Source organism: Ovis aries, chromosome 10 (assembly GCF_016772045.2).
Source record: "Ovis aries strain OAR_USU_Benz2616 breed Rambouillet chromosome 10, ARS-UI_Ramb_v3.0, whole genome shotgun sequence".
Classification (NCBI taxonomy): domain Eukaryota; kingdom Metazoa; phylum Chordata; class Mammalia; order Artiodactyla; family Bovidae; genus Ovis; species Ovis aries.
This window is the reverse complement of record NC_056063.1, coordinates 75,056,288-75,083,685: the sequence shown is the minus strand read 5'-3', so window position 1 is coordinate 75,083,685 and position 27,398 is coordinate 75,056,288. Positions and strand designations below refer to the sequence as shown.

General features: G+C 43.2%; 1 protein-coding gene across 23 annotated transcripts in view; it reads left to right on the top strand.

The window, feature by feature from the left end:
• Positions 1 to 26,670, top strand: part of DOCK9 (dedicator of cytokinesis 9) — a 288,486-nt gene extending 261,816 nt beyond the window's left edge. For 13 of the 23 annotated variants that reach the window (XM_027973748.3, XM_060394649.1, XM_027973742.3 and 10 more), the window contains exons 46-53: positions 8,629 to 8,751; positions 9,412 to 9,525; positions 11,083 to 11,229; positions 13,838 to 14,048; positions 20,023 to 20,213; positions 23,105 to 23,205; positions 23,339 to 23,477; positions 25,381 to 26,670. In XM_027973748.3, the coding sequence (XP_027829549.2) occupies positions 8,629 to 8,751; positions 9,412 to 9,525; positions 11,083 to 11,229; positions 13,838 to 14,048; positions 20,023 to 20,213; positions 23,105 to 23,205; positions 23,339 to 23,477; positions 25,381 to 25,503 (1,149 nt within the window). In that variant the 3' untranslated portion in view covers positions 25,504 to 26,670. Of the gene's footprint in view, positions 1 to 8,628; positions 8,752 to 9,411; positions 9,526 to 10,194; positions 10,231 to 11,082; positions 11,230 to 13,837; positions 14,049 to 20,022; positions 20,214 to 23,104; positions 23,206 to 23,338; positions 23,478 to 24,330 lie in introns of all 23 variants that reach the window. The other 10 variants (XM_060394644.1, XM_060394642.1, XM_042255023.1 and 7 more) reach the window with 2 other exon arrangements.
• Positions 26,671 to 27,398: the final 728 nt, after the last annotated feature.

The following is a 27,398-nucleotide window of genomic DNA, read 5'->3' as shown; positions in this document are numbered from 1 at the left end:
GCAGCAGTATGTGCTAAATTAGCTGTCTTTAAAAAAACACATAAAACAAGCTTATGTACTAATCAGTTGTCAAAATTTTATAACCCAAGCCTAACCTATATGAGAAACGCTGGGCTGAAAGAAGCACAAGCTGAAATCAGGATTGCCGGGAGAAATATCAATAACCTCAGATATGCAGATGACACCACCCTTATGGCAGAAAGTGAAGAGGAACTAAAACGCCTCTTGATGAAAGTGAAAGAGGAGAGTGAAAAAGTTGGCTTAAAGCTCAACATTCAGAAAATGAAGATCATGGCATCTGGTCCCATCACTTCATGGGAAATAGATGGGGAAACAGTGTCAGACTTTATTTGGGGGGGCTCCAAAATCACTGCAAATAGTGATTGCAGCCATGAAATTAAAAGACACTTACTCTTTGGAAGGAAAGTTATGACCAACCTAGATAGCATATTAAAAAGAAACATTACTTTGCCAACAAAGGTCCATCTAGTCAAGGCTATGGTTTTTCCAGTGGTCATGTATGGATGTGAGAGTTGGACTGTGAAGAAAGCTAAGCTCCAAAGAATTGATGCTTTTGAATTGTGGTGCTGGTGAAGACTCTTGAGAGTCCCTTGGACTGCAAGGAGATCCAACCAGTCCATTCTAAAGGAAATCAGTCCTGGGGTTCATTGGAAGAACTGATGCTAAGGCTGAAACTCCAATACTTTGGCCACCTCATGCGAAGAGTTGATTCATTGGAAAAGACTCTGACGCTGGGAGGGATTGGGGGCAGGAGGAGAAGGGGTCGATAGAGGATGAGATGACTGGATGGCCTCACCGACTTAATGGACATGAGTTTGAGTGAACTCTGGGAGTTGGTGATGGACAGGGAGGCCTGGTGTGCTGCGATTCATGGGGTTGCAAAGAGTCGGGAGACGACTGAGCGACTGAACTGAACTGAACCCTATATATCCCCGAGGAGTGGGGGTTCAGTGTGCGCACATTCAGTGTTGGCAGTAGTGACCTTATAGAACATGACCACAGTGAATAATGAGGATCGACGGTTTGGCACACTCCAGTTTTGCTCCCCAGACCAATAAGGGTCAGTGTTCACAGAATAAGCACATGAGGTCAACCAGGCAGGTTACTGCCTTGTATTAGCCAAACGGTCTCTATTCAGAAACAACAAGCATAAAACGTTTACACCTACAGAACATCCCAAGAGAGTTATCAACACAACACCTTCGATGGTTCCTCTGTTTCCATCTCATCCAAGCTCAGTGACTTATCTGTAACCCTATAAGGGTTGTCTAAGCATCTACTTTTCCATGACTGAGACTGCTCTTAGAACCATAAAAGCTATATAGCATATCTTCATTTTCACAAGGATTCTCCAAGCCAGTAGCTGTAGGGAACGTGCAAGGATTTCCTAAGTGTCCATGTGCTGGAGACAGAGGTGGACATGATGCAGCCCCTGCCCCCAGCACACGGCACGCCTTCTGATGCTTCGTGGCCTTTGAGGAGAACACCTAACCCACAATCTGAAGCGAGAGTCGTCTCAGCTCTCTTTGGCCTGGAAACGTCTAGCATCTACGTGTGTCGATTTGTTCCATAAACTAGCTGTGTGCCATGTGCTGACCCAGGGGCATATAAGAGGGGTGCCTGCCTCAGGAAGTTTCACCTGGTGTGATAGTCCTCAAGCTTTAACGTGCTTAAAACTTACTTGGATTCCTGTTACAAATCCAGATCCCCAGCCCCAGATCCAGTTGGGTGACTGTAGTGCCTGGGAATCTGTATTTTTAATAAGCATCCAAGGTGATTATTCTGATACAAGGGATTTTTCAGCTATATCTTGAGAAAATGATAATACAGTGGAAATATGAATGATGTCATGATGTAGGCCATTGCCCAAGTCAGGTCACGTGCTGACAGTTATCCCAAATGGTAGATAATCGAGACAGCTAGCAAAGGGCTGATGCTGAAGCTCCAGTACTTTGGCCACCTGATGCGAAGAGCTGACTCACTGGAAAAGACCCTGATGCTGGGCAAGACTGAAGCCAGGAGGAGAAGGCACGGACAAAGGATAAGATGATTGGAATGGCATCACCAACTCAATGTACATGAGATTGAACAAACTCTGGGAGATAGTGAAGGACAGGGAAGCCTGGCGTGCTGCAGTCCATGAGGTCGCAAAGAGTTGGACACAACTGAGCGACTGAGCAACAACAGGCTTCATAGGAAAGGTTAAATTAAATCAGTCAACTGTAAGATGCAGCAAATATTATTCAACTGAAAAAAATTTAAATATCCTGCACATACATAGGCTCATAAGGCATTTTCAAGCATACATGCACACACACCCACACACACGCACCCATGCTCAGCATTAGAGAGTCATCTCCACAGACAGGTCCTCACTGCCCTCAGTTGCCTGCACCTAAAAACAACTGACTAATTCCCTTTAAACAGCTTCCTGAATGGCTCATGAGCTTAGTGTACCGAGATCTTTTTAAGACTAGTCTAATATCATAAAATGTGTACTTTCCAGATGCATAAAATTCATTAAGGTTTTTATCCTTCCCCCTGACCATTAATTACTTACAGTTCTTTGAGCGTATTGACAATTTAGGGGGAAAAAAAAAACTTGGCATTTAGATTTTAAACAAGAGGGAAAACTCTTAGGCTTTCTGTATGACTGCTTTTCAAGGTCACTGCTGTTTGACCACTATCAGTATTAGTTCTGGTTTTCAAGGGATTCCTGAGAATTCAAAGTAAATTAACACTTGGAATTTCTGTTGAGAAAATTGTTCATATATACCCCAATGTTTAGTTACTATGAAGGCTTAGTTGTTATTACTTTGTAATTTTGTGTTGACATATGGTCTGTCAAACTTAGTTATCTGTGATTGCTGGTTATTTCAAAGAACGTAATGTACCAACTATAAACATCTAGTTGTAGAGTTGACATTCAGCTCAGTTTAGTCGCTCAGTCGTGTCTGACTCTTGATGCAACCCCATGAACCACAGCATGCCAGGCCTCCCTGTCCATCACCAACTCCCGGAGTCCACCCAAACCCATGTCTGTTGAGTCAGTGATGCCATCCAACCATCTTATCGTCTTGTCCCCTTCTCCTCCTGCCCTCAATCTTTCCCAGCATCAGGGTCTTTTCCAATGAGTCAGCTCTTCGCATCAGGTGGCCAAAGTATTGGAGTTTCAGCTTCAACATCAGTCCTTCCAATGAGCACCCAGGACTGATCTCCTTTAGGATGGACTGGTTGGATCTCATTGTAGTCCAAGGGATTCTCAAGAGTCTTCTCCAACACCACAGTTCAAAAGCATCAATTCTTCAGCGCTCGGCTTTCTTTATAGTCCAACTCTCATATCCATACATGACCACTGGAAGAATCATAGCCTTGACTAGACGGACCTTTGTTGACAAAGTAATGTCTCTGCTTTTTAATATGCTGTCTAGGTTGGTCATAACTTTTCCTCCCAAGAAGTAAGCATCTTTTAATTTCATGGCTGCAATCACCATCTGCAGTGATTTTGGAGCCCAGAAAAATAAAGTCTACCAAATTAAACTTTGATGCTCAGTAATTCATACTCTACCCTTATGAGAGAAGGACTTATCTTTTTAAAAATAAAAGCCATTTTTAGTTTATTAGGTAAAATCTATAACTACTCTGCTTTTTATGGTATACATTATCATTTTTACAATAAGTGATATTTAGACTGATAAAATATAAATCCTAAATGCCTCCTGATCAGAAGCAAAGATAAAATAATGTCCAGGAACATATATAAGTTGATATGCACCATCAAATTGTGATACTTATTTCATAATTATTTACTAGGCTCTATTCACTTTATCAAACATTCCTGTTTTCCAGCCATTCTGGGGCATTCCTCTGATTGAATGGCAGATTTGTCCATAATGAAATGAATTGCTCATCATACTGATACGCTGCTTGAATTCAGATGTCATTGTTTTTAAACTTCCCATGTGTTTCTAGTTTGACAAATGAGTAAAAGAAGTATTCACATTTTAGTCTCACAATTAGGAGCACTTGGCCCAGGAGATCACTTATAGGCTCTATTTGATATATATTTATGCTCTATTTGATATATATTTATTAAGTGACTAAATCTCAAACCATTTAAAATATACCTGAAAGGCTGCTATACACAGATACCTTAGGAGGATAGACATAACATCATTTAAAATCAAGGAACATCTTCCTTATAGAATACTTCCTAATTGTGGCAGTTAATATATGTTTGTGTGTATTTTCATATCTCATAAAAATTATCTCTATTCAATTATTAATTTATTTTTAACATGGAAAGGTGCTTCCCTGGTAGTTCAGGTGGTAAAGAATCCACCTGCACTGTGGGAGACCTGCTTCGATCCCTGGGTTGGGAAGATCTCCTGGAGAAGGGAAAGGCTACCCACTCCAGTATTCTTGTCTGGAGAATCCCATGGACAGGAGCCTGAGCGGTTATGGTTCATGGAGTCGAAAAGCATTAGACACTAAAACCCTGAGTGTGGCTATTTAATCAGTGTTTTTAATCTTTCCGCCTCTTCAGCCTCATCTCTTGGCCCTGTCTGATTCAGATTTTATTCTCCAGTCCCTCAAACTACTTAAGAATGTCTCACACATCACGCTGCCGTCACTCCCACGTCTCGACCTATGCTGGTCCCTCTCCCTGAAATGTGTCTCCTCGCTTCCTTTCTATTCCCACCTTTCCCCTTTACCCCGCTAACTGCTGTCATTGTTAATGCTCAGTCAGTTGTCCCTTTCTGCAACCTTCCATGCCCCTCCCTTCCCCTGTCACTGGATGGTTGCTGCTCTCTCTGCATCCCTGGTTCCCTGGGCTTAGCCTTATCAGCACACCCACCACCATCTTTTACAATCTCTTTATTGGTCTGCGTAGAGACTCTGAGCTCCATGAGAGCAGGAAGTGCTCTCCATTTGATTGCTGGCCACCCCAGGACTCTCCCCAGAGACACACAGACTACTGTAAAGTCAGCAAGTGCCTACTGCTCTCAGTTCAGAGTGCCACCCTTCTGACTTGCAGTTTGGCACGTCTCTGAAATCACTGTGGGTTTTTTTTTCTCTGTCCTCAATATCTGAACATGTATGTCACACCTCTTCCCTTTGGTGGTCATGAGTCTCTAGTCCATCAGTTCTAGCTGCTCTGAAGGCTAACCCATGTGTGTGTTTGGGGGCCTCCTCCTCAAAGCCAGTTTCATGTATACCACATCACCTGCTAAACTATCCCAACCTGCCTTCCACATTTGGTAAAAATCTATAGGGCCATTTTTATAAATTACAGAAACAAAATTTTATTTATATAGACTTGTCTCATAAACCCAGTGTCAAGCACAATGCCTTGCACATAATAGACTCTTGGTAAAACGTGTAGGTGAATGAATGAAGAATCAAGTTAATGCTGTGGTAGTGGCTGTGCCTGGTTATAACATGTATAACTCTTTGAGAAGAATTTTCAGTTTTCTACGAGATCACATTAAAGCTATGCTAGAGTCTCACTGTGCTGTGTAACTGCTGCAGTATGGAATTAAGAATCTTTAGGTCTCCTGATCCCATCCACAGTAAGTTGGGTGTCATCACTCTGTATTTACATCTACAGTGTGGACTGTATATAGTTTGAACAAAGCCCAGTAGTGAGAAAAGAAGGGGCCAAATGAATAGTCTGTAAGTTAAACCTGAGAATAGCTTTAAGATGGGTAAGTTCCCATGCCTTTGTCTATTTCGTTATCAGAAGAATACCTTGGTTGTACAAAATTTCCTGATGGGAAATTGGGTCTTCCCAAAATTCATTCGTCTCTGCCATAGTCCCACAGCATCAAGGAGAATGAAGATGCTCAGTAAATCCCCAGTGGTGATGTCTGTGATGTAAGATACGTAAAAATTGCAAGGCTTTGATACAGGAACTCAACTCATTTCCTTACAGTGAAAGACAGCTGTTAGTAATACTGTAAAAATGCAGACTGATTCATTCATCCAAGAAATTCTCGCCTACCAAATATGTATGTGGCACTGTGGGATATTACATTGCTCAGTAGAAATAAGATTCATTTCAAAAACAAATACAAAGTAGAAGTGATGACTGAAATAAGTTTGTTTAACTGGTCTGTTATTTGCTTACAACATTTGGTTTTCAGAGTGTTTTGATAGTAAAATTTTATTTGATCCTTACAACTCCCAAATTACATTAGACCTTTATTACATTTCCCAGTTTTATAAATATGGTAAAGTAAGTATATGGACACTGATATTATATAGATTATATTTTTATGCTTTTCTTTTATGTAGCTTTTTATAATCAGAGAAGAATGAGAAGAATCATAAAAGTTTGCTGTGTTTAACCTGGATAGATTCTCCACTGGAAAAGATCTGAGACAAAACTAAGAGAAAACTGAGAGAGGCTTTGCATCTTCATAATACAGATACAGGATGAACAGATAGCATCTTAGGACCTTTACTGATGTTTTTCTTTGTCTGTAGTTGTTAGAATAATTACTGCATATATCTGACTTTAGTGTTTGCACTTAATGAGACCTACAATAAAAGTATGAGACAACTGGTATACCTCTTTATAAGCTTTGGTACAGAGTTCAGTCACACAGATGAGTTTTATGATTTATATATTGTAAATATGACATAGGAGTTAAATGTCTTGTTTTAAAGATGGTTTATTTAAGTCAGGTAGTATTTTCTGGTGAATTGATTCGAAACTGCTTTTTAAATGTTTATTTTCTTTGGACCTATGAATCATAGACATTAGGACTATAATGAAACATTAGGTTGGTAATGAAACACACAGGTTCTGCCATTCATGTACAGAATAATAGGAGATACAAACATGTTTAAAGGCAACTATAAAAGACTTAAAAATATATTAACAAATTTAATCTAGCAATATATAAATAAGAAGACATTGTGACTAAGTAGGGTTTACCCTGACAATGCACCGTTGGTTCAGCCCTGGAAAGCCAATCAATATAATTCACCATATTAACAGAACAAATAAGAAAAATCATATGACCATCTCAATAGATGCAAAAAAAGCATTTGAAAAAATTTAGTATCTACTCATGAGTTTGCAGGGGGTTGGGGAAACCTAGGAATAGAAAGGAGCTTCTTCAAGAAAAAGATTATCTACGAAAAACCTACAGCTAACATCATACTTTATGGTGAAAGACTGAATACTTTCTACCTAAAACTGTGAACAAGACAAGAATATCTACTTTTACCACTCCTGTTCAACACTGTGCTGCAGATTCTAGTCAGTGCAGTAAGAAAAGAAATAAAATTGCCTGTGTTGACAGAAGATGTAATTGTCTTTCGTGACACAAGTAATCCAAAAGAATTTACAAGTTACTAAAACTGAGTTTAACAAGATCATAGGATAGAAGATCAATATACAAAACTCAACCAACCTTCTTCACACTTAGATACTTATACCATAGTTGCACCATGCTATTAACAATCACTTTGTATAGTTCCTACAAACATATGCCGGATGACTTTAAATCTTACTCAACAAAGGCTTTTACTACAAAAAAAAAATCAAAACTGAAAAACAGTACCGTTTATAATAACAGTAAAAACCTGGAAAAATTAGGTATAAATCTTTAGATTTGTATGCTGCTGCTGCTGCTAAGTCGCTTCAGTCATGTCCGACCCTGTGCGACCCCACAGACAGCAGCCCAACAGGCTCCCCCGTCCCTGAGATTCTCCAGGCAAGAACACTGGAGTGGGTTGCCATTTCCTTCTCCAATGCATGAAAGTCAAAAGTGAAAGTGAAGTCACTCAGTCATGTCTGACTCCTAGCGACCCCATGGACTGCAGCCTACCAGGCTCCTCCATCCATGGGATTTTCCAGGCAAGAGTACTGGAGTGGGGTGCCATTGCCTTCTCCGATTTGTATGCTAAAAACTACCAAACACTGATGAAAGAAATCAATGAAGTCCTAAGTTCAAGAACTTTAATGGAGGCAGGGTGACTGCCCAAACTTCAGTAGGTAAGAATTTTGAAAGGAAAAGGATGTTGGCGAGGCAGGCACAGTGCCTCCCACACTCCATCACTAAATTCCTCTAAGATGTTTACATTGGTTTGAAGTCACGCTGAGTGACTCTCCATGTCTCAGCATTGTCCTTGTTCCTCAGAAAAGAAAAAAAAATCTAAATCATATTTAGAAAATGAGAACTAAGAACAAAAATTGAGAGCCTGTGTGAAGCTATCAATTACCATATTTTTCCCCATGCAGTTAACTACTACCACAGTCACACAATGAGACCTTAATTTCTGTCTGTAAACATGACTGGAAAATAGCTCATTGCAAAAAAGAATGTAGAAGTTAGTATCTAAAAATATTACATATTTTGAGGGGCTTCCCTGGTGGTCCAGTCGTTAAGACTCTGCGCTTCCACTGCAGGGGGCAAGGGTTCAATCCCTGGTCTGGGAAGTAAGATCCCACATGCTCACGTGCAGCCAAAAAAGTTGAATAAAATAATTTTTTAAGATATATTACATATTTTGAAATCATCTTCACCATTTATGCGTTCTGCAAGGAGCTAAGGGTCGGTTTCCCTGTAACACTCTCTCCCTCTCTTTGATCAGGACGTGCTCACAGAGCTCCTGGAACAGTGCGCAGACGGGCTCTGGAAGGCCGAGCGCTACGAGCTGATCGCCGACATCTATAAGCTCATCATCCCCATCTACGAGAAGCGGAGGGACTTCGAGGTATCCGAGTAGTCTGTTGGTTAACTTTTTCAGAGGACGGGGGAGTGACACACATCCCCAGACATTCTTACACGCAGAGAACGCAAGCAGGCCGCTTGAGCACAAGGTCTCTTCCCTTGCACGTGACCCTGGAGGCCACCACCCTCGGAGCCACGAGATGTCACACCTCTACCCAGACCTCCAATCTCGAAGGACAGGGGTTGGGGATTCTGGCACTCTACTTGCATAAAGTTGTCAGGACCCTGACTTTTAAAATCCCCAGGTGCCTCTTCTCTTAGAACTCTACCTCGCCCCACTGATGGGGGAAAAGAGTGACCCTTTTGGCCTTTCTGGGCTGGGGATGCCGTCCAGTTTCTCTTTAGCACGTGCTAAGGGATGGAGTAGGAAAAGCAAAAACTACAGGCAGCATCAGAGGACTGAACTGACTCACTGTACTGGGAACCCGATGGGTTCTCAGTGTGCCAGATGGCCCTTCGGGTTGGAAACTTAACACTTGGAAACGATCACTGCCAGTTGTCCAGTCAAAACACATTCTTGATTTTTTTTTTCTTTAACTCAAGTCCAAGGAGTTTTCACCTGCATGATCTCATTTCATTGTTAGTTTCACATCAGTACTGCTAGCTGCAAATGGGAAAAAACAAGCTGTGTTCTTCCTTGCAGAGGCTGGCCCACCTATACGACACGCTGCACAGAGCCTACAGCAAGGTGACTGAGGTCATGCACTCCGGCCGCCGGCTCCTGGGCACGTACTTCCGAGTGGCCTTCTTCGGGCAGGTGAGCCTCCTCCCTCTCCTATAGTGCATCCCCAGTCCTTTTTTGTTCTTGTTTAGACCCTATAAAGTGGTATTTTGTAAATTTCCCATTTTCTAGAAATTCTAATTTAATGAATTTGTCATGTTTACTATGGTTCTTATCTTCCTCAGTAGTAAACTTTCTGCTTTTTTTTTTTTCTTTCTTCCTGTCTTTTCTTTATTACTTTCTTAAGGCAGCGGTAAGTTCTCCTCCCATAAGACATTCTTAGCAGCATCTTTGGTACCTCAGTGTGGTTTGCAAGTTTCAAGTCTGTATGTATATCTGTCCAGTCATTACACACTCCAGAAAAAACCAGATTAACATTTTATTCCATTCACAGAAATAAATCACCTGTTCCCTTACACATCTATACTGCATGTTTTAAACCAAAATTAAGACTTTCTGGTTTCCTTTGTCCCTGTGCGTCTCTTATCTTTTATAATATTTTTGCAAGTAGATTTACCATTGTAATATTTCAGAAACCTTTTATAAAGAGGTTCATTTATATTTAACTGAAAGTTTAACCTCCAAGTCTCTAACATGATTAAATAGTATAAATTATAATACATGTATTTAGGGTGTGTGGTTTTCAATGAGCTTTATATAACCTTCAATTTATCCTGTTATTTATTGTCTTTTATAACTTTATAGCAATACCAGTTTACAGACAGTGAAACAGATGTGGAGGTAATTACAGTAAATGCTTAAAAAGCAAGTAATACAGTGAATCACTGCATCTAAACTCCTAAGTTTGATGTGGGTGTTTTTTGTCTCATGTTAGCCTGCGTTTTTTCCTTTTATATACCGTGTTTTTTGCACCATTTTCTCTCTTTTATTTTAGATGAGAAATGTTTTTTAAAAATTTATTTCAAATATTAACTCCAATTTGGGCTTTTTAGTTTTCAACCTTTTTCACTTCCCAAGCAATTTTCTAAGCCTTGTCGTATTCAGACCCGACTGGTGCTAAAACAAGTGATGACTGGCGATTATAAAAATATTTTCTGATATTATGCGACAATCCTTTCCTATTTTTTCTCATCAGTGAGGCAAAATGGAATTTACACCAACTTTACATAACTTTTGCCAAATATACTCTCCAGGCCAGAATGCTTCCGTTGATACTGTAAAATCCCGTGTAGATGGGAGAGGTCAGGAGAAGGGGGGATGTGCGTGTCTGAGGCCAGCCCATTGGCTGCTGAGACATGTCTTAGTGAGTTCTGTTCCTTGGGAATGTGAAACAGGCTTGAGTGCCATCATTCGACTTCACCGAGAGAACACAGTCTTGAATCCCCAATTTCTCATTCACTCAACACTTAATGATCACATTCTTGGATGAGTTTGCAGTTTTGTGTTTTTCCTTTATCTTCACACCCAGACCTCACGTTATTATCATTTTCCTTCCTATTTGGAAAGCCCGATTTTGTTTTTAGAATCACTCCCTTTTTTGTTGTTGTTAACCCTTGTAACAAAAGACTCATTCTCTGTGGTCAGCCTTGGGCTTGTGTCTGGGGGCAGCTCTAATTGTGCGTTATGTCACAGGGGTTCTTTGAAGATGAAGATGGAAAGGAGTATATTTACAAGGAACCCAAACTCACACCTCTGTCAGAAATTTCTCAGAGACTTCTCAAACTTTACTCAGATAAATTTGGTGCTGAAAACGTCAAGATGATACAAGATTCTGGCAAGGTATGGACCATGCTTGTAAATGTATCATAGCAATGTAATATTGTTTTTTCATGTATGATTGATCATATATATTCATAAATGTGTGTCAAAAAAAGAAGATGCAGGAAAAAGTTAAGAATGGTTGACTTTGAGTGACAAGTGTATTTTTTTTTCCCGTAATACGTTTCTATGCTTCCCTGATATCCTTCATGAAGCAGTCCTTTATTTCATAACTTTAAACAGATATTCTTTTAAAAAATAATTAATATCTGAAAGGACATACCATTTTTAGTCCAGCTATTTAGAAACTCCGTAGGAGTAGGGTCCTAGGTTCTGTCGGTCACTGCTCTTTTTCCTTGCACTCAGCACAATGTCTGGTTGATTGACTGATGGACGGACGGAGGGATGAGCAGACAGACCAAGGAAGGAACTAACTAGCCAGCACATCTGTAGGAATGAGATTTATGTTCTCCTTAGAGAGACTGTCCTCTGCTGAGTTGCCCTCACACGAGGACCATTTCTGAACCTCCACACTTTCCTTGTGTATTTACGTGTTGCACCGACTTTAGGACATCTCCCAAGAGATGGGATCCTCTTGCCTCCTGAAACTCAGGTCTAGTGGAGCTCCTGTTCTTTGCATTTACAAACGTTCCTCCTGTTCAGGTTCCAACAGCAATAAGCTCGACCTCTTTCTCAGTCCATCCTTTTGGAGGAGCCTCAGTTCATGTTTTTGTCCTGAGCCCTGCGTAGGCGTCTCCAGTGTCTGGAATTTATGTCCTTGGGGCCCTTCCCTTTCTCCAGAGAAGAATCTTGCAGTCTCCTGCCCAGGTGGTAGGGAGGGGACAAGGGAGGAGGTAATTCTGGATGCTGGAGGCAGATGAGCAAGGGTGAAGGTCCCACGTTCAGCCTGCAGCCTTCCACCTGCCCTTCCACCTGCATCCTACTCTGTACCTTGCCCCCGCTTTCTGCTGAGACTGGTGAACCCACTTAGACTCTTTCCAGACTGGTTTCTCCAAGGAACAATCTGTTCTTTTCTTGGGGGTGGGGACTTGGGAAGGGAGCCTGGGGTTCTGCCACCACCCACCATAGACTCTGGGCCACTCACCAACCCATACCTCCCTGGTCACCCTAATCCTAGTGCTGGTCTTCTCCAGACACCCATCTCTTCAGGTTGCTGAAACAGATAGCACAGACCAGGTAGCGTACAAACAACAGAAATTTATTCCTCACCATTCAGGAGAGAGATGGGAAGTCCAAGGTCAAGGCACCATCAGACTCAGTCTTCTGAGTGAGATTCTTCTTACTGGAGCATAGACTTATTGCTGTGTCTTCATGTGGAAGAAGGGCTGAGGGAGCTCTGTGGGGGCCTTGTATAAGGGTACTAATTCCATTCATGAAGGCCCCACCCTCCTAACCTAATCATCTCCTACCTTCCAAAACCACCACATTAGAGGTTAAGATTTCTACATGAGAATTTTGGGGGAACACAGATGTCCAGTCCATCACAGCAGGCTTCTGAGGGGTGCTCTGGCTTCCTCCTTGTTGCCCCTTCCATCGGAATGTGGATTAGAACTTTAACCCCCGTGCACCTGCCCTCCAGATATTCATTAAACTCACACACTGCTGTTCTTCCGTCCTCTCTTTTTGTCCTTGCCAGTTAATTCTATACTTTGTGACAGAGCTGTACAAAGGAAGAGGGAGAAACGTACATTATTGGTCCATTTTTAGCCAGAAACCTCAACATAACCTTATTAAGACCTACTTCTTTTCTAGACCAAATCACTCAAGTCCAACTTGCCTTTTTCTCTGAAGCCAAAAACTTTGTCTGGATCAGGCTGTGTCTTTGACCTAACAACCTTCTCTCAAGATGTTCATGCATTCATCTATTACTTGTATTAAATTAATTCATATCCATGTGTTTAAGTCTAATCTATCTGCAGGTTAATTATGACTTGAGGGCTTGGCTTTAAACACTATTACTAAAATAAACATTTTTCTCTCTAAGCCAAATATGTAAAAATACAGCTTAGGAAAGAATCAGAGGAATCCAGATGGGGAGTCATTCCACATGAAAACTAGCATGATGTCTTTAAAAAAGTCAGTGTCATGAAGAACAGTCTGGATTAAACAAGGCTAAGGAGCCATGACTAAATGTAAAATGCAATCTTTGATTAGATTCTGGTTCAAACACAAATAGCCAAAAATACCATTCTGGGACATTTGAGAATTTTTCATCTAAACTTGGTATATTGGGTACTATTAGGATATTAGTGTTAATTTTGTAACATTAACAAAATGATGATGTATTGTGGTTATGGAGGAGGCTGTTGTCATATTTAGGAGATGCTGGCTCAAGTGTCATGATGTGAACCACTTACTTTGAAATGCTTCCACTAAAAAAAAAAATTACCCATACATATGTGTGTAAAGAGACATATAAACAAATAGCAAAGTATTAGCAATTGTTCTAAGTGGTGGGTATATGGCATTTGTTGTACTGTTTCTTTTCAAACTTTCTGAGTCTCCAAAACTTTTACTCATACAAAGTGGGAAAACACAGCTTCCGCGTGCATTGGAGGAGTCCTTCAGACACCAGAAGCTGTATTCCATTCCCTTTATTCATTTAAAGGTCAACCCCAAGGATCTGGATTCCAAGTATGCATACATCCAGGTGACTCACGTGATCCCGTTCTTTGATGAGAAAGAACTGCAAGAAAGGAAAACGGAGTTTGAAAGATCCCACAACATTCGCCGCTTCATGTTCGAGATGCCCTTCACCCAGAGCGGAAAGCGGCAGGGGGGCGTAGAGGAGCAGTGCAAACGGCGCACCATCCTGACAGGTACGGCTTTTCCCCCCGCCCGCCCCTTCCGGTAAGAGCCACACCCTGCTTCCGGTAAGAGCCACACCCAGCCCTCAGCATGGAGGGCAACGGAAAGAGCCTCCAGAAGGGATGCAGAAGCTTCTAGAACCAGAAGGGCCTCGGGAACTTAGTTAACTTACCTTACATACCTGCTTCAGTTTAACACGTATCTCATGCTTGCTTTTGAAAACGCAGACATTTTTCTGTTTACCTGTTGGGTATCTTCTTCCATCAGACCAGAAGTCAGGTCCAGTGGCAGGTCACTTACCCTTTTTAGAATCTGGTGAAACCAGTGGGCCCATTTTCTTCCCAGAATGCTCTGGCACACTGTTCTGAGCGGTTGGCAGACTCTCCAGATATGTGCCCCACCCCCGGGTCAAGCACCCCTGCGCACAGTGCCAAGGCTACCTACGTCATGGGAGCAGACCCCTGAAGCATCTGTGTCGCACAGGTCCCAGCATGACCCTGCTCAGAGACTCCAGGGGGCGGGAACAAGTGGGATACAAGGCTCACCTCCTCCCTGAGTGGCTGGCCAGCCTCAGCTCTTGCTTCTAGAATAAGACGATAGCACAATCTCAGCTGCTAGTACCAGGAAGCCCACCGCATTCACAGCTGCCCACTCAGCGGTGGCAAGAGTTTCAGTGGCTCCTTTGGCACCACTTAGTAGCCACTGATTACCCACCCACTAGAACTATGCTGTGTGACACATGTAGAGGCGTCTTGGGAGTAACCTAAGGGCCACCATCGCTCTCAGGTTAGGGTCAGCAAATGACAGGCAACCTTTAACCTTTAACAGGCAATAAAAGGCTTTCTTGACTTAAAAAAAAAAAAAGTGAGGAGGCTGTTGAGAATGCCACGTGTTGTCAGTATCTGCTATTGAGGCACATTTTTCAGACTGGCCGTAGTTAAGTCGAACCAGGAAGGCGCCCAGTGCTTGTCCAGCGGTTGCTGTTGTCAAGTGTTCCGCCTGGTCACGAGCAGGGAGCACTGCTGCACTGCTACTGCTAAGTCACTTCAGTCGTGTCCGACTCTGTGCGACCCCATAGACGGCAGTCCACCAGGCTCCCCCATCCCTGGGATTCTCCAGGCAAGAACACTGGAGTGGGTTGCCATTTCCTTTTCCAATGCATGAAAGTGAAAAGTGAAAGTGAAGTCGCTCAGTCGTGTCCGACCCTCAGCGACCCCATGGACTGCAGCCTTCCAGTCTCCTCCCTCCATGGGATTTTCCAGGCAAGAGTACTGGAGTGGGGTGCCATTGCCTTCTCCGAGGGAGCACTATAATCATCAATGAAAAGAGTTCTGTGAGGATGGTGCAGTTTCCGGTGAGGCTTCTGCCTCGCCAGTGGACAATACACTTTAAATGGGTGAATTGCGTGGTGTGTGATTTAGCGGTTAGGAAAAGAAAGAGTGTGGTTCATGATGAAATAGCTCAGGACAGCATATTGCATAGGATTTTTTATTCTTCCTATGAGGGAACTGAGATAAAAATTTAAATTCAGCGAAGAACCCCCGAAACCCTACATTCTTTTTCTTATTCTCGAAGGTATTTTATTTTTTAATTGAAGGATAATTGCTTTACAGAATTGTGTTGGTTTCTGCCAAACATCAACATGAATCAGCCATAGGTATACATATCGCTCCCTCTTGAACCTCCCTCCCGCCTCCCTTCCTATCTCACCTTCTAGGTTGTTACAGAGCCCCAGTTTGAGTTCCCTGAGTCATACAGCAAATTCCCATTGACTAACTATTTTACAAATAGTAAGATAAGTTTCCATGTTACTCTCAATACATCCCACCCTCTCCTTCCTCCCCTACCCTACATTCTTTAAAAAGGAGATTCTGCTCCTGTTTTTAGAAAAATAAGACGACCTTTAAAACACAAACAATATTGTCCTTGAAAACATCAGCCCCTCCCCATAGATTGAAAGTGAAAGTGTCAGTCACTCAGTCATATCCAGCTCTTGTGACCCCATGTACTATAGCCCACCAGGCTCCTCTGTCCATGGAATTCTCCAGGCAAGATTACTGGAGTGGATAGCTATTCCCTTCTCTAAGGGAATCTCCCTGGCCCAGGGATTGAACCCAGATCTTCTGCATTGCAGGCAGATTCTTTACCATCTGAGCAATGAATTGTTTTTCTGATGGACACAGTAGCAAATCCTTATTAAGCAAAATAACTGCATTTTTTAGGTGGAGTCATTTTACAAGAATTACCAGCTTACCATGTTTATCTCTCCAGCAGTGATAACCTCAGATCAGTGCTTATCAAAGGTTGTTCCCAGTCTGCGGTGTCAGCAACACCTGGGAACTTGTGGCATGCTGGGGGGCGGGGCCCAGCTGGTGTGGTTAACCTAGCCTTCCAGGTGTTTCTGACACTGCTCAAGTTGGAAAACCGCTGATTTAAATAAACCGAGCTCACTGATGAGTCAGGGTCAGGATTTGTATCATGATTATCCCACTCAGGGAGCATGCTTATTCATAAACAGTTACCATGGGGTGTTTTCACTAGCCAGTTTCCCGTTTTGTTGCAGAAGTATTTTAGATTAGATAACAGACCAGAGCAAAGCTCTGTACCCGCCTGAGCAGAGGGGACAAAGAGTAACACTGCTACAGAGAAAGGAAATAATCGACTCAGGAAATAATCATCCTGAGGAGGTGTGGGCCGTGCAGAGCCTGGGCCTGGGTCCTGCAGACCCCATCACATCCTCACTATGTGACCTTGGGCAGGTCACTTAATCTCTCTGCACCTTAGTTTTTCATCTGTAAAAAGAAAGTTACACTGTCCATCCTGTGTGAAAGGATTTGGTAAATTATGCCCAGGTGGGGAAGGAATGCACTTCATTTTGCTACAATCTCATCCACCATTGAGCTCCTTGCCTTTTGAGATTGATGATGAGCAAAAGGAGATTATAATGCAACAAAAGAGCAAGAAGGGGTGCAGTTTCTGCCCAAAAGATCTCAGAATTTCACAAGGCTTAACTACTGATAGTACAATGATTTAGAGAAGGGCTTATAAAAATGCTACTGAGAACCTATAAACTATACCAACCTTCACTTAAAGACACACAGGCCAGGATATTCTGAGCTTTCCCTTTTGTTATTAATCCCTTAGGATCTTCTTCCTCTGCATTGCTTCAGAGCTGTCCTTTGGCTTTCAAGTTGCGTAGAAGCCCCTGCCCTCCGAACCCAGACAGGTTCATTTTCCTGGGTAGTTCACTCAGTCAGCTACAATGGTGGGTCATTTGAAAGACCTAATGATCACCCTCCCATCCCCCTCGGTGTCAGTTCTGAGCCTGCCTCCCTACCTGACCCTGTCTGTTCCTTCTTTCGTGGAGCTCATCCCATGGAGTTTCTTCCTGGTCATTATTCCCCAGTCTCCCAAATCACGTCCAGACTCCTTCTCAGGTTGGAAATAATTCCCCCACCGCTCACCCTCTGATCAGTCTCACCAGACCGTACAACCACACCCCTCAGCTGTCTCTTCCTCGTCGTCCTGACTGAAGGGATACAGACCACTGATGCGGGCTGTTGATTCATGATGTGATGGCTCACTCAGTCCACCACCTAATTTTCCACTTTCCAGGCCCATTTGCTCTTTCATGTAGCCATTTGGGGAGTAATATATTCTAACGTTCAGCAAAATTTATGGAGCATGGGCGGGCAATGTCCAACTTGGTGTATCAACAAAACAGAACTCTCTGTGCAGTTGAATTCTAGCAGGAGGAGACAGACGATAAACAATAAATATAATGAGTTAAATGTGTCTGTGTTGGAAGGTAATACGTGTTCTGGAAAAAAGCAAAGGGGGATTGGAAATGAGGTGTTGGGGAAGGGGAAGGTTGCAGGTTAAATGGTGGGTTAAATGGAAGCCCTGCGGGCTTCATAGAGAGTCCAGACTTGAAGGAGGTGAGGGAATGGTCTGTGCAAATGTCTAGTGGAAGACAGAGCTATGGGGGCAGAGGCCAGTGGTGGGGGTCCCTGTGCCCACCACACTCAGGGTGACCAGTAGGCCGATGTGGCTGGAGCTAAGTGACCCCAGTGAGAGGAGACATGAGGCCAGTAAGGAAGGCTGGGCCAGGGGGTAGTCCTGGATGATGTGCTTTGGTGGGCCCATGCACAGACCCTGAGTTTTCTGTATCATTTCACCTCTCCTGTGCCTCTTTTAGCCCCCTGTGACCATCATAAGAAGCAGTGACTCAGACTTTTTGCTGAGTGGAATCAGTGTAACATGGACATCTCACAAATACCCTTGGAGTTGGTTTTTTTTTCTCTCTGAAATAATGGTGCTGCCACCCCATGGCACCCAGAAGCACTGTGATAACATTACTAGTGTGTTTTGACATGGCGTGAGCCTCATGAGACGTGTGTCCTGACAAATGAGAACACAGTATTCTCACTGTAAAGCACGTCAGTCTGTCGCGTCTGGGCACACCTATGGCTGGAGGGCTGTTCCCATCTCCCTGGCTGATAAACAGCAGCATCTAGCTCTTGTCAAAGGAGCCTTCAGTCCAAAGAGGACTTGCCAATCCCAGTGTCGCCACTTAAAAACTGTGTGTCCGCAGAGAACACAGAAGAAATGGTAGACATGGACCCTCGGCCTTAGATTGCATTCAGCAACTAGGACAGGCCTGTAAAGGGTGTGACAAACAGGGTTGGATCAGGTTGAATGTCTTTTCCCGCTCTGTTTGGACTTTTGGGTGGTCCTGAGGGAACCCTGGGAGCCGACCTTTCTCGTTTTGTGACCAGTCCTTTTTGAGTAAACCCTCCCCAACCACTTACTAAATAGTAAAGAATCTAAACATAACACTCCTATCTTATTTCCACTTGTTAAAAAGTAATAGAAGCTTTAAGCATATAGCTACCTGCCTATTCATAAATACATATATGAAATAAGAATATTATATTTACATGTACAATATATAAGCAATAGGGGAGAAATGTGAAACAGTATTGAATTAGAAACAACTATTTTTCTGTTCTTTTTTTTTTATTTTAATTGGAGGCTAATTACAATATTGTGGTGGTTTCTGCCATACATTGACATGAATCAGCCATGGTTATACATGTGTCCCCCATCCTGAGCCCCTCTCCCACCTCCCCCCCAACCCCATCCCTCAGGGTCATCCCAGTGCACCAGCCCTGAGCGCCCTGGCTCATGCATCAGACCTGGACTAGCAATCTGTTTCACATAGGGTAATATATATGTTTCAGTGCTATTTTTTTCTATTCTTTTTTAAACCAACTCTTTGGTGTTGATATGTTCAGGTGTCTTAAAAAAATGAAAACAATATTGAGTGGCGTCTGTTTGGTTAAAAAAAATATGTGAGAAAAACGAAATACTTTTTAATGTTGTTGAATCACTCAAGTTTTAAAACATCTTTATTATTGCAACTCAAAGTTTGTGAATTTCCGGTTCATAAAATACTTTGCTTGGAAATACATTCTCACATGTTATTTTCATTGATTTCTCTGACTTGTGCAAACTTAAGCATGTGATTCCAAGTTGTTCCATGGCTCAAGGATATTCCTATGGAACTCTTTTCTGGACTTAACTCTGTTATATGATATCTCAGGACTGTTTATTTAGTCTTTTTTATATTTGCAAAGCTGTCTCATGCCTGCTAGCTCATTCAGCTCTCACAACTTCCAAGAAAGGTTTAGCACATTTATGGGCAAGAAAATTGAGCAAGGAGTGATCAAATGACTTCTTCAAAGATAAACCTCTCCTATTAAACTAAACAAGAACCCGACCCTCTTGACTTTATGTGGTGCCTGTGGTTAAATGCACAGCACAATAAAGGAAGACTGGTTTCTGGTTCTATGAAGTGCCAGCATGTGTCCTAGACACGCTTCAGGTTCCTTACCTGTCACTTGGGCGTGGTGATGAGCTGTCCGTCGGGACGAATTTAGCAGTGCGAGCCGTGGCCTAACTCTGCGCTGTGTTCCTCCACAGCGATACACTGCTTCCCGTACGTGAAGAAGCGGATCCCGGTCATGTACCAGCACCACACAGACCTGAACCCCATCGAGGTGGCCATCGACGAGATGAGCAAGAAGGTGGCCGAGCTCCGGCAGCTGTGCTCCTCGGCTGAAGTGGACATGATCAAACTGCAGCTCAAGCTCCAGGGCAGCGTGAGCGTCCAGGTAAGCCGGGTGCCAGGCCAGGCAATCCGTGCACCAGGCCAGGCAATCTGCAGGGCAGCACCTGTGGACCCAGGGAATTTCAGGTCGTTCACACCAGGTCCAGAGGAGATCCCCACCCCCTCTCTTCTGTATTTGTGCGGTTTCTCCCAATCCCAGATGGGCGGGAGCCCTTTGGCTACAAGAGCATCATTGTCACCAAGCTGTCTGCAAGGGCTGGAGATGGGTACAGCCTGGCTTCTCAGAAATTTGGTTAATTCTGACTGCCTAGTGGAAGCATCAAGACTTAAATAAGATGAAGTATGGAGAGCTATAGGTTTTCATATGAAACTATTGTTTTCTGGTTTCTATGAAAATTGTAACTGGAAAGGTACCTGAAGTTTCACTCTTTTAATGGTATCTTTTGATTAGTGAAATTCTTCATTTCAACATAGCCCAACTGAGCAATAGTTCCTTTATTAGTAGCAGATTTTGTATCCTCTATAGAAATCTGTTTCAGAGATGTTCTTTTTTTCTTTGTTTATCTGAATTGATTTTTCTGTGGTAACAAATAGGGGTCAAGACTTTTTTTTTTCCTTTAGCTGTTCAGGTGAAGTTGTACTGGATCTAGGTGCTGACTTTTTTTGTCCTTTTTATTGGAGTGTAGTTGATTTATAACGTTGTGTTGGTTTCTGCTGAACAGCAAAGTGAATCAGTTATACATATACATATATCCACTCTTTTTTAGATTCTTTTCCCATTAGGCCATATAGAGTACTGAGTTGAGATTCCTGTGCTATGGAGTAGGTCCTTATTAATTATCTATTGTATACATAGTAGTGTGTATAGGTCAATCCCAATCTTCCAGTTTTTCCCCCACCCCCCCCCACCCCACCCCCAGGTGCTGGTTACACATGTGTGTTCAGTTTGTGAAAATTCATCCAGCTAAACACTTACATGCACCTTTATCTTGGTATGGTACACTTCAATCATAGGGATGTTTTTCAGATGTTGTACTTACATAGTTTCCTAAGAAATTAGTAGATATTAAGTTACTCCCTCCAGTGACCAGCATGCTTCTTGCTTTATTGACGTGTTTAAGTTTGTATAAATAATTCTAGCCACCTGCATTATATGTATATTCCTATATCCGCTTCTTTTCTCTTTCAAGAAAAATGTGTTTATGAAGGTTACATGTAGATTTAATAGACTAGTTTCAGTTTCTGAAATCAGTTTATGTCAACTTTTTATCAGATCAATGCTAAGCTGTTACCTCACATTTTTCTAAAAGTCATTCACCTCAGAAATATTTACAGATGTTTTCAACCTCTTCTCTTATGGCCCAAAAGACTAATGTACCAAAATAAGGTATCAGGTGAAGATGATAAATACTCCAGCCATGTGAGTGATTGCATAACGGGCCAGAGGCCACAATTTTCTGCAGCTTAAAACAAAAACCGCTCAGTAACGTGGCCTGGGCCTGGAAGCAGCCAGCTTCTGAAAAGGCCACTGGGGGGCAGGGGGGAAGGCGTGGCAAGGAAGGGTGGGGCTGGGCAGGATGCACTTTCCAAAGGGCATGTGCCCTGCCTTTTGATAGTGAACTTAGCATTGGATAAATTCCTGGTCACCTTTAAGACCAAAGCATTCTGTGATCAACCGAGGAGGTGAAAGTTACTCCCTCCAGGGTAACAACAAAGCTGGAATCCTGGGAGAGAAGCCTGATCCTTTTATTTGTGTTTCTTTAATTCTTCCACCAAGAGCCTCTCCCAGGTGGCTGTTGCACAGGACAGAGCCATCGGGTGGCTTCGTGACTCTGCTCTCCACTCCAGGGTCTTAGCATGCTGACCTTATGAAGTGTCACGAGCTTCCTTCTCCACCTTCTTAAAACTGAACATACACGTCACTCTGGATATTCCTTCGTTCAGGTCACTTTTAGGTTATTGACAAAGCTCCCCACATATATCCAGGGATCATACCCAGTCATCCCTGAGGGTTAGCTAGTTGTCCCTATATCAGTGGGCCCCCTTCTAACCTCTGTGCCCCCCGTCTCCCCACCCCTGGTGTGAACTCTTATCAGTTCAGTTCCCCTGCCATTACTGCAAGTCCTACATGCCATGGGCCAGGACTGCTGCCCATGCCCTTCACCCACAGCCACAGCCACGCCCTCCCTGCTCACTTACCTCCAAGTCCTTCAGGACACCCCCACCCCAGAAAAATCATGCAATGATCACGTAGTCAGGCCCTTTCCCAAGTCCCAAGTGGCTGGAACTTTCCCCTCCCCATCCAGTGTGTCTAACCCTCTTTCTCGCTACACTCCCACATTTCCTGACTTAGCCTCAGAGAGCTCCGCTTGGTGAATTAGAGGAGACATGCAGGGCTCTGAGTCCCTCATCTTGTTGTCAAATTCCCCCGAATCTTTGGCCTCCCAGCCCTTGAGATGGTTAGTTCATTTAAGGGTAGCAGATCAGCTCCACAATTCCACCAGAGGAAGAGTTGGTTCTTTAAAACTGGCACACGTACTTTGTTTTTCAGTTTTCATTGAACTCACCAGATTGACCTCTTAGTTCAGTGTCATATAGCACAAATACCAGTTGGAAGACTGGCTTTGATCTCAGGTGTCTTACTTATTGGCTGTTCGACCCTAAACAGGTCCTTACATTTTCCAAGCGTTAGTTCTTCCTACATAAGATGAACCATCATCACAAGTGCCCTGAGGATGGCTGAGATGACAAACATCAAATAGCTTATAGCAATATGAGCTTGATTCATGGTTTCTTCTTTTGGATCCTAAGTTCATGGAGGGCAGAGGTCATAACTCACTCACTCAAGCAGCATTTTTAGCAAATGCCAGCTGCAACTAACGATTATGGGCATTTTCTTCATAACCTAATTTTAAATTTTTGTTCTTTATCCAGGTCAACGCTGGTCCACTAGCATATGCCCGCGCTTTCTTAGATGACACAAACACAAAAAGATACCCTGACAATAAAGTGAAGTTGCTTAAAGAAGTTTTCAGGTAACGCACACTGGAAATGTCTTTCTCTTGAAGTAGCAATTGTTTCTGTGCTTGCTAAGGAAAGAGATCCTGCCAGTTGGGCTCACGCTTTGTTCTGTTCATGCCTTGATTTCCCTCTCCCGCACCGTTTCAGGCAATTTGTGGAAGCTTGCGGTCAAGCCTTAGTGGTGAACGAACGGCTCATCAAAGAGGACCAGATAGAGTATCAGGAAGAAATGAAGGCCAACTACAGGGAAATGACGAAAGAGCTTTCTGAAATCATGCACGAGCAGGTAGGTGCCACACTCGAGTACTTCTCATGTTTAGACCCCTCCGCACACTTGGGGGTCTCAGGTGCCCCCTACAATGGTCTGAGTGCCCCGACATCCTTCCAGAATGTTGCTCTCTGAAGGATAGGGTAGCATGCTGCACTGCTGCTACTGTCTAACCCTGGGGGCTTGGGGAACAGCCAGCAAGAAGCCTACCCGTCATTGTCTAACCTCCTTTCTATCGCTCAAACTGTCAATAGCTCAGAAACAACACATAAAAAAAGAAATACCAGTACTATTCCTGGAACTCTTTATTCACCCAATCCTTTGGTTTAAGGAATTCTCCATTGCAGTAAATGTCTTTCACCATTTAAAATCATAGGGTTGTGCAGAGTGTGACTCCTTACAGTTGATCTGGGTGCCCCAGTGAGTCAGTCCTCAAGGCTGCTTCTTTATTCCTTGTCATTCTGGGCAGCTTCCCTGATTGCACTGCTACCACCATCTTCCTCTATGAATTCCTTTCAGTGGGATTACATATGTGGGCTCAGTAGTCATCAATGGGGACAGCTACCCAGGGAACTAAATGAATGTCAAAGGCTGCTTCCTGTTGCTTTCTGAGGGGTCTGTTCTCCATCAACCACAGAGTTGATGGAGGCTTCTGTGTCAGTCTTTCTGATCAATGTTGGCCCCGTAAGCGGCCCACATGACTGCTTCTGTCTGTTGCCTCCATCACTGCCTTTCATTCTTAAATGGAAGCCAGTGCCATTTGTGTCAGTTGCCTGTGATGATTTAGTTAGGAGGCTTCTGTTGCAGAAAATTAACTTAAATGTCTAAGCTTTAACTTGCTTTTTTTTCTTCTCCATGCTCACGCATTCAGATGGGATGGTAATGTCATTTTCTACTTTTATTTCTCTGGATCTTAATAACTGGCTCACAGAAAGTTACGACTAAGTTTGGATAACTGTAGACACCGACATAATGACAGTACATGTGCAAAAAGAAGGCAGCCCTCTTCTGGGCATTTAGAAAAGTACAAAAAAAATAGAAATTACTAAAGAAATAAATACATGAATAATTGAGCGGAAAGAGAGGGTTTTGTGGGAACAAGTGTCTAGAGAAAGCTCAGGGTCTTTTGTGTGGGGCCTCCAGGTAGTTTGGAGAGCTTGATCAGTGGCTGTCAGCACTTGCCACTAGACAAGATGAAAGTAGGGGGGGGAAAAAATCAGAGCTGAGAATATTAAACTCCCAGACTGTGTGGACATAATGCCATGCTGTCTCTTAACTGCACCTTGAATTTTCCATTATCCCAACAACTGTGAAGATTAAACTTTGAACCCTAAAGCAAAAATGGTCTTGCCCTGGAGTCTTGGACTTTCCAGGGGAGCCTCTGAGTGTGTGTGTTCCTCTCAGTGTCCACCTGGCACTAGGTCAAGTCTTGTGCTTAGAATTCTTCCCTGTGTTATTGAGTGTGAAAGACACTTGTTGAGAGTCAACAAGGCGGCCACTCTCGCTCTCCTAGCATGGAAATCTGTAAGATCTTGAGAAAAGGAGCTGGTGGAAAACACTGATGCTCCAGATTCATTTTTTTTAAAAAAGACTTTTCCAAGGGCCGGGACCAGGTCGTGTCCCCACCGGGTACGTGCAGGATAGACTTAAAGGTGCTTTTATGACCTGGTGAGCTTAGAAGGCTCTCTACGCACTAACCTGTAGAGGAAACAAAACATGCTGTCCTGACTTGCTCTTTAAAATCCTGATCCGATAAACCCTGATATACAGTGGGAGGTGAGCTGCCCCGCTCCCTCGGCCCTGCATGGAAGCTGAGCTCCCTGGGGGTGTCACAGTCACGCAGTGGCCGCCAGGTGATAAGTTGTGAGAAGTGTCACTGGGCGCGTTGTGTGTGGGTAACACTGTGTCTCTGTGCCTCGAGATCTGCCCCCTGGAGGAGAAGACGAGCGTTCTGCCAAACTCCCTGCACATCTTCAACGCCATCAGCGGGACGCCCACCAGCACGCTGGTGCACGGCATGACCAGCTCGTCCTCCGTGGTGTGATCTCCCCGCGTGGTCCGTGGGTGGGGACTTGCTCTGTCATTTGCAAACTCAGGACGATGACTCCAAAGCTAATCCCTGGGCAGGTGCCCGACATGGGGAGACCGAGCACAAGGAGGAGCCGAGGGGATGGAAGAGTTACGGGAATAAAGAACCGGGTAATTTCGTATCTCCTGGAGGAGTCCTCCTCAAGAGAGCACTCGTTATTTTTTTTTTAAACCTCGCTGGCAATATTCAACATTTTCATTGTGTCTTAACAGAGATGTGTAGTGGACACTCTTCGGCTGGAGTTAAGTGTTATTCTTCCTTACAGAAGTAGTATTAAAAATAAACGGCCTGGAGAAAACACGTGTTTTGGAATGTACATAGCACTGAAGTCGAGGCTGGAGGGTAACCCTTCGCCTCTAGGCTAAGCTGGAAAATCTTGAAAATATTTTTTTTTTTCCCTGTGGCACATTCAGATTGAAAACAAGAACTATTTTTGTGACTAGTTTTTGATGACCTAAGGAAACTGACCATTGTAATTTTTGTACCAGTGAACCAGGAAAGCTAGTGCTTTTATACTCATTTACTTGCATTGAAGAAATAGGAAAGCGTAAGAAACTATGGGAGCTTAAAACTAGTCAAGCAGTTTAGAACCAAAGGCCTGTATTAATAAACACAACTATGCTAAACGTTTAAAGGAGTACAGTACACGGTCATGTACATAGAGTTTGTTAATACAGTCTTGGCATTGTGTACATACACGTGTGACATTTCTACATTTTTAATACATCAGCTTCTGCATAAAGTTTAATTGTGACAGATTTGTGCTGTTCTTAGTATATGCAACACACTTGACTCTACTGTTTTATTCTTGTACATAAAAGCAGTGCAGTTTGGAGGTGTATACAGTCTTTGCTATGGTAGGTTTATAAACCATTTTAAAAATTTCATCCTTTTGCCAAAGTGGTGGAGTATGTCATTGATAAATCATAAATCTTGTGGTGAATAGTGGTGTAATGTAAAGCCTTCACCATGTTATATTTTCTTTTCAGACATTAATTGAGTAATTTTATATTTGGGAAAAATAAAGGTTTTTAATTTTATTTAACTAGAATCTCTGCCCTGCTGTAATTAAACATTCTGTACCACATCTGTATTAAAAACAACATTGCTGATTTTCTGGTAGCGAGTATTGGGTATTTATTGTCGGACAGCCTTAAGAGGGGGCAGGATATTGAAATATTTGGGGGTGAAATAACGTGGTATATGAAATTTGCTTAAAAATACTTGAAGGGGAAAAAAGAGGGTAGGGATTTGAAACAAGCTTGACAAATGTTGGTTGCTAATTGTGGAAGCTGAGGTTGGGTGCCTGGGGACCATTGTACCCATGTCTCTGCCTTGGTCTGAGTTTCCACGGTATAGATTTCAAGAGGCGGACTGGGGGGCTGGATCTCCCAGAGGACTTGGATCAGCGCTTTGTCATCCTGCAGTCAGTCTGGCTCTGAATTCTACCGGTTGTTCCCAAGGATGCGTAGACACATTAATCCCTCTGTCTGTTCCCCTTCCACTCCTTTATCACCTCCCTGGTTGACTCCTCTGGGACAGGTGGTCGTTTATCCCAGCAGGGCATCCTGGCCAGCTGAGCTCACCTTCTTGGGCCCCTACAGCATCACCAACGCTGGAACTGAGGCAAGTGACAGCTCGGACCACAGGTGCTGGTCTTGCCTGTGACACGCCCAGGGCCCTAGCCATGATCCACTCAGCCTCAGAGAGTTCCAGCGACAGAAGGAAAAGGAGTCTTTCCACAAGAAATAAAATAGCCGCTTTTCTTACTTAGGGGGTATTGGAAGCTCTCTTTTTCCATAACCGGTGGAGGAAAGAGAGCGTGACACTGTGTACATCTTGAGCACACA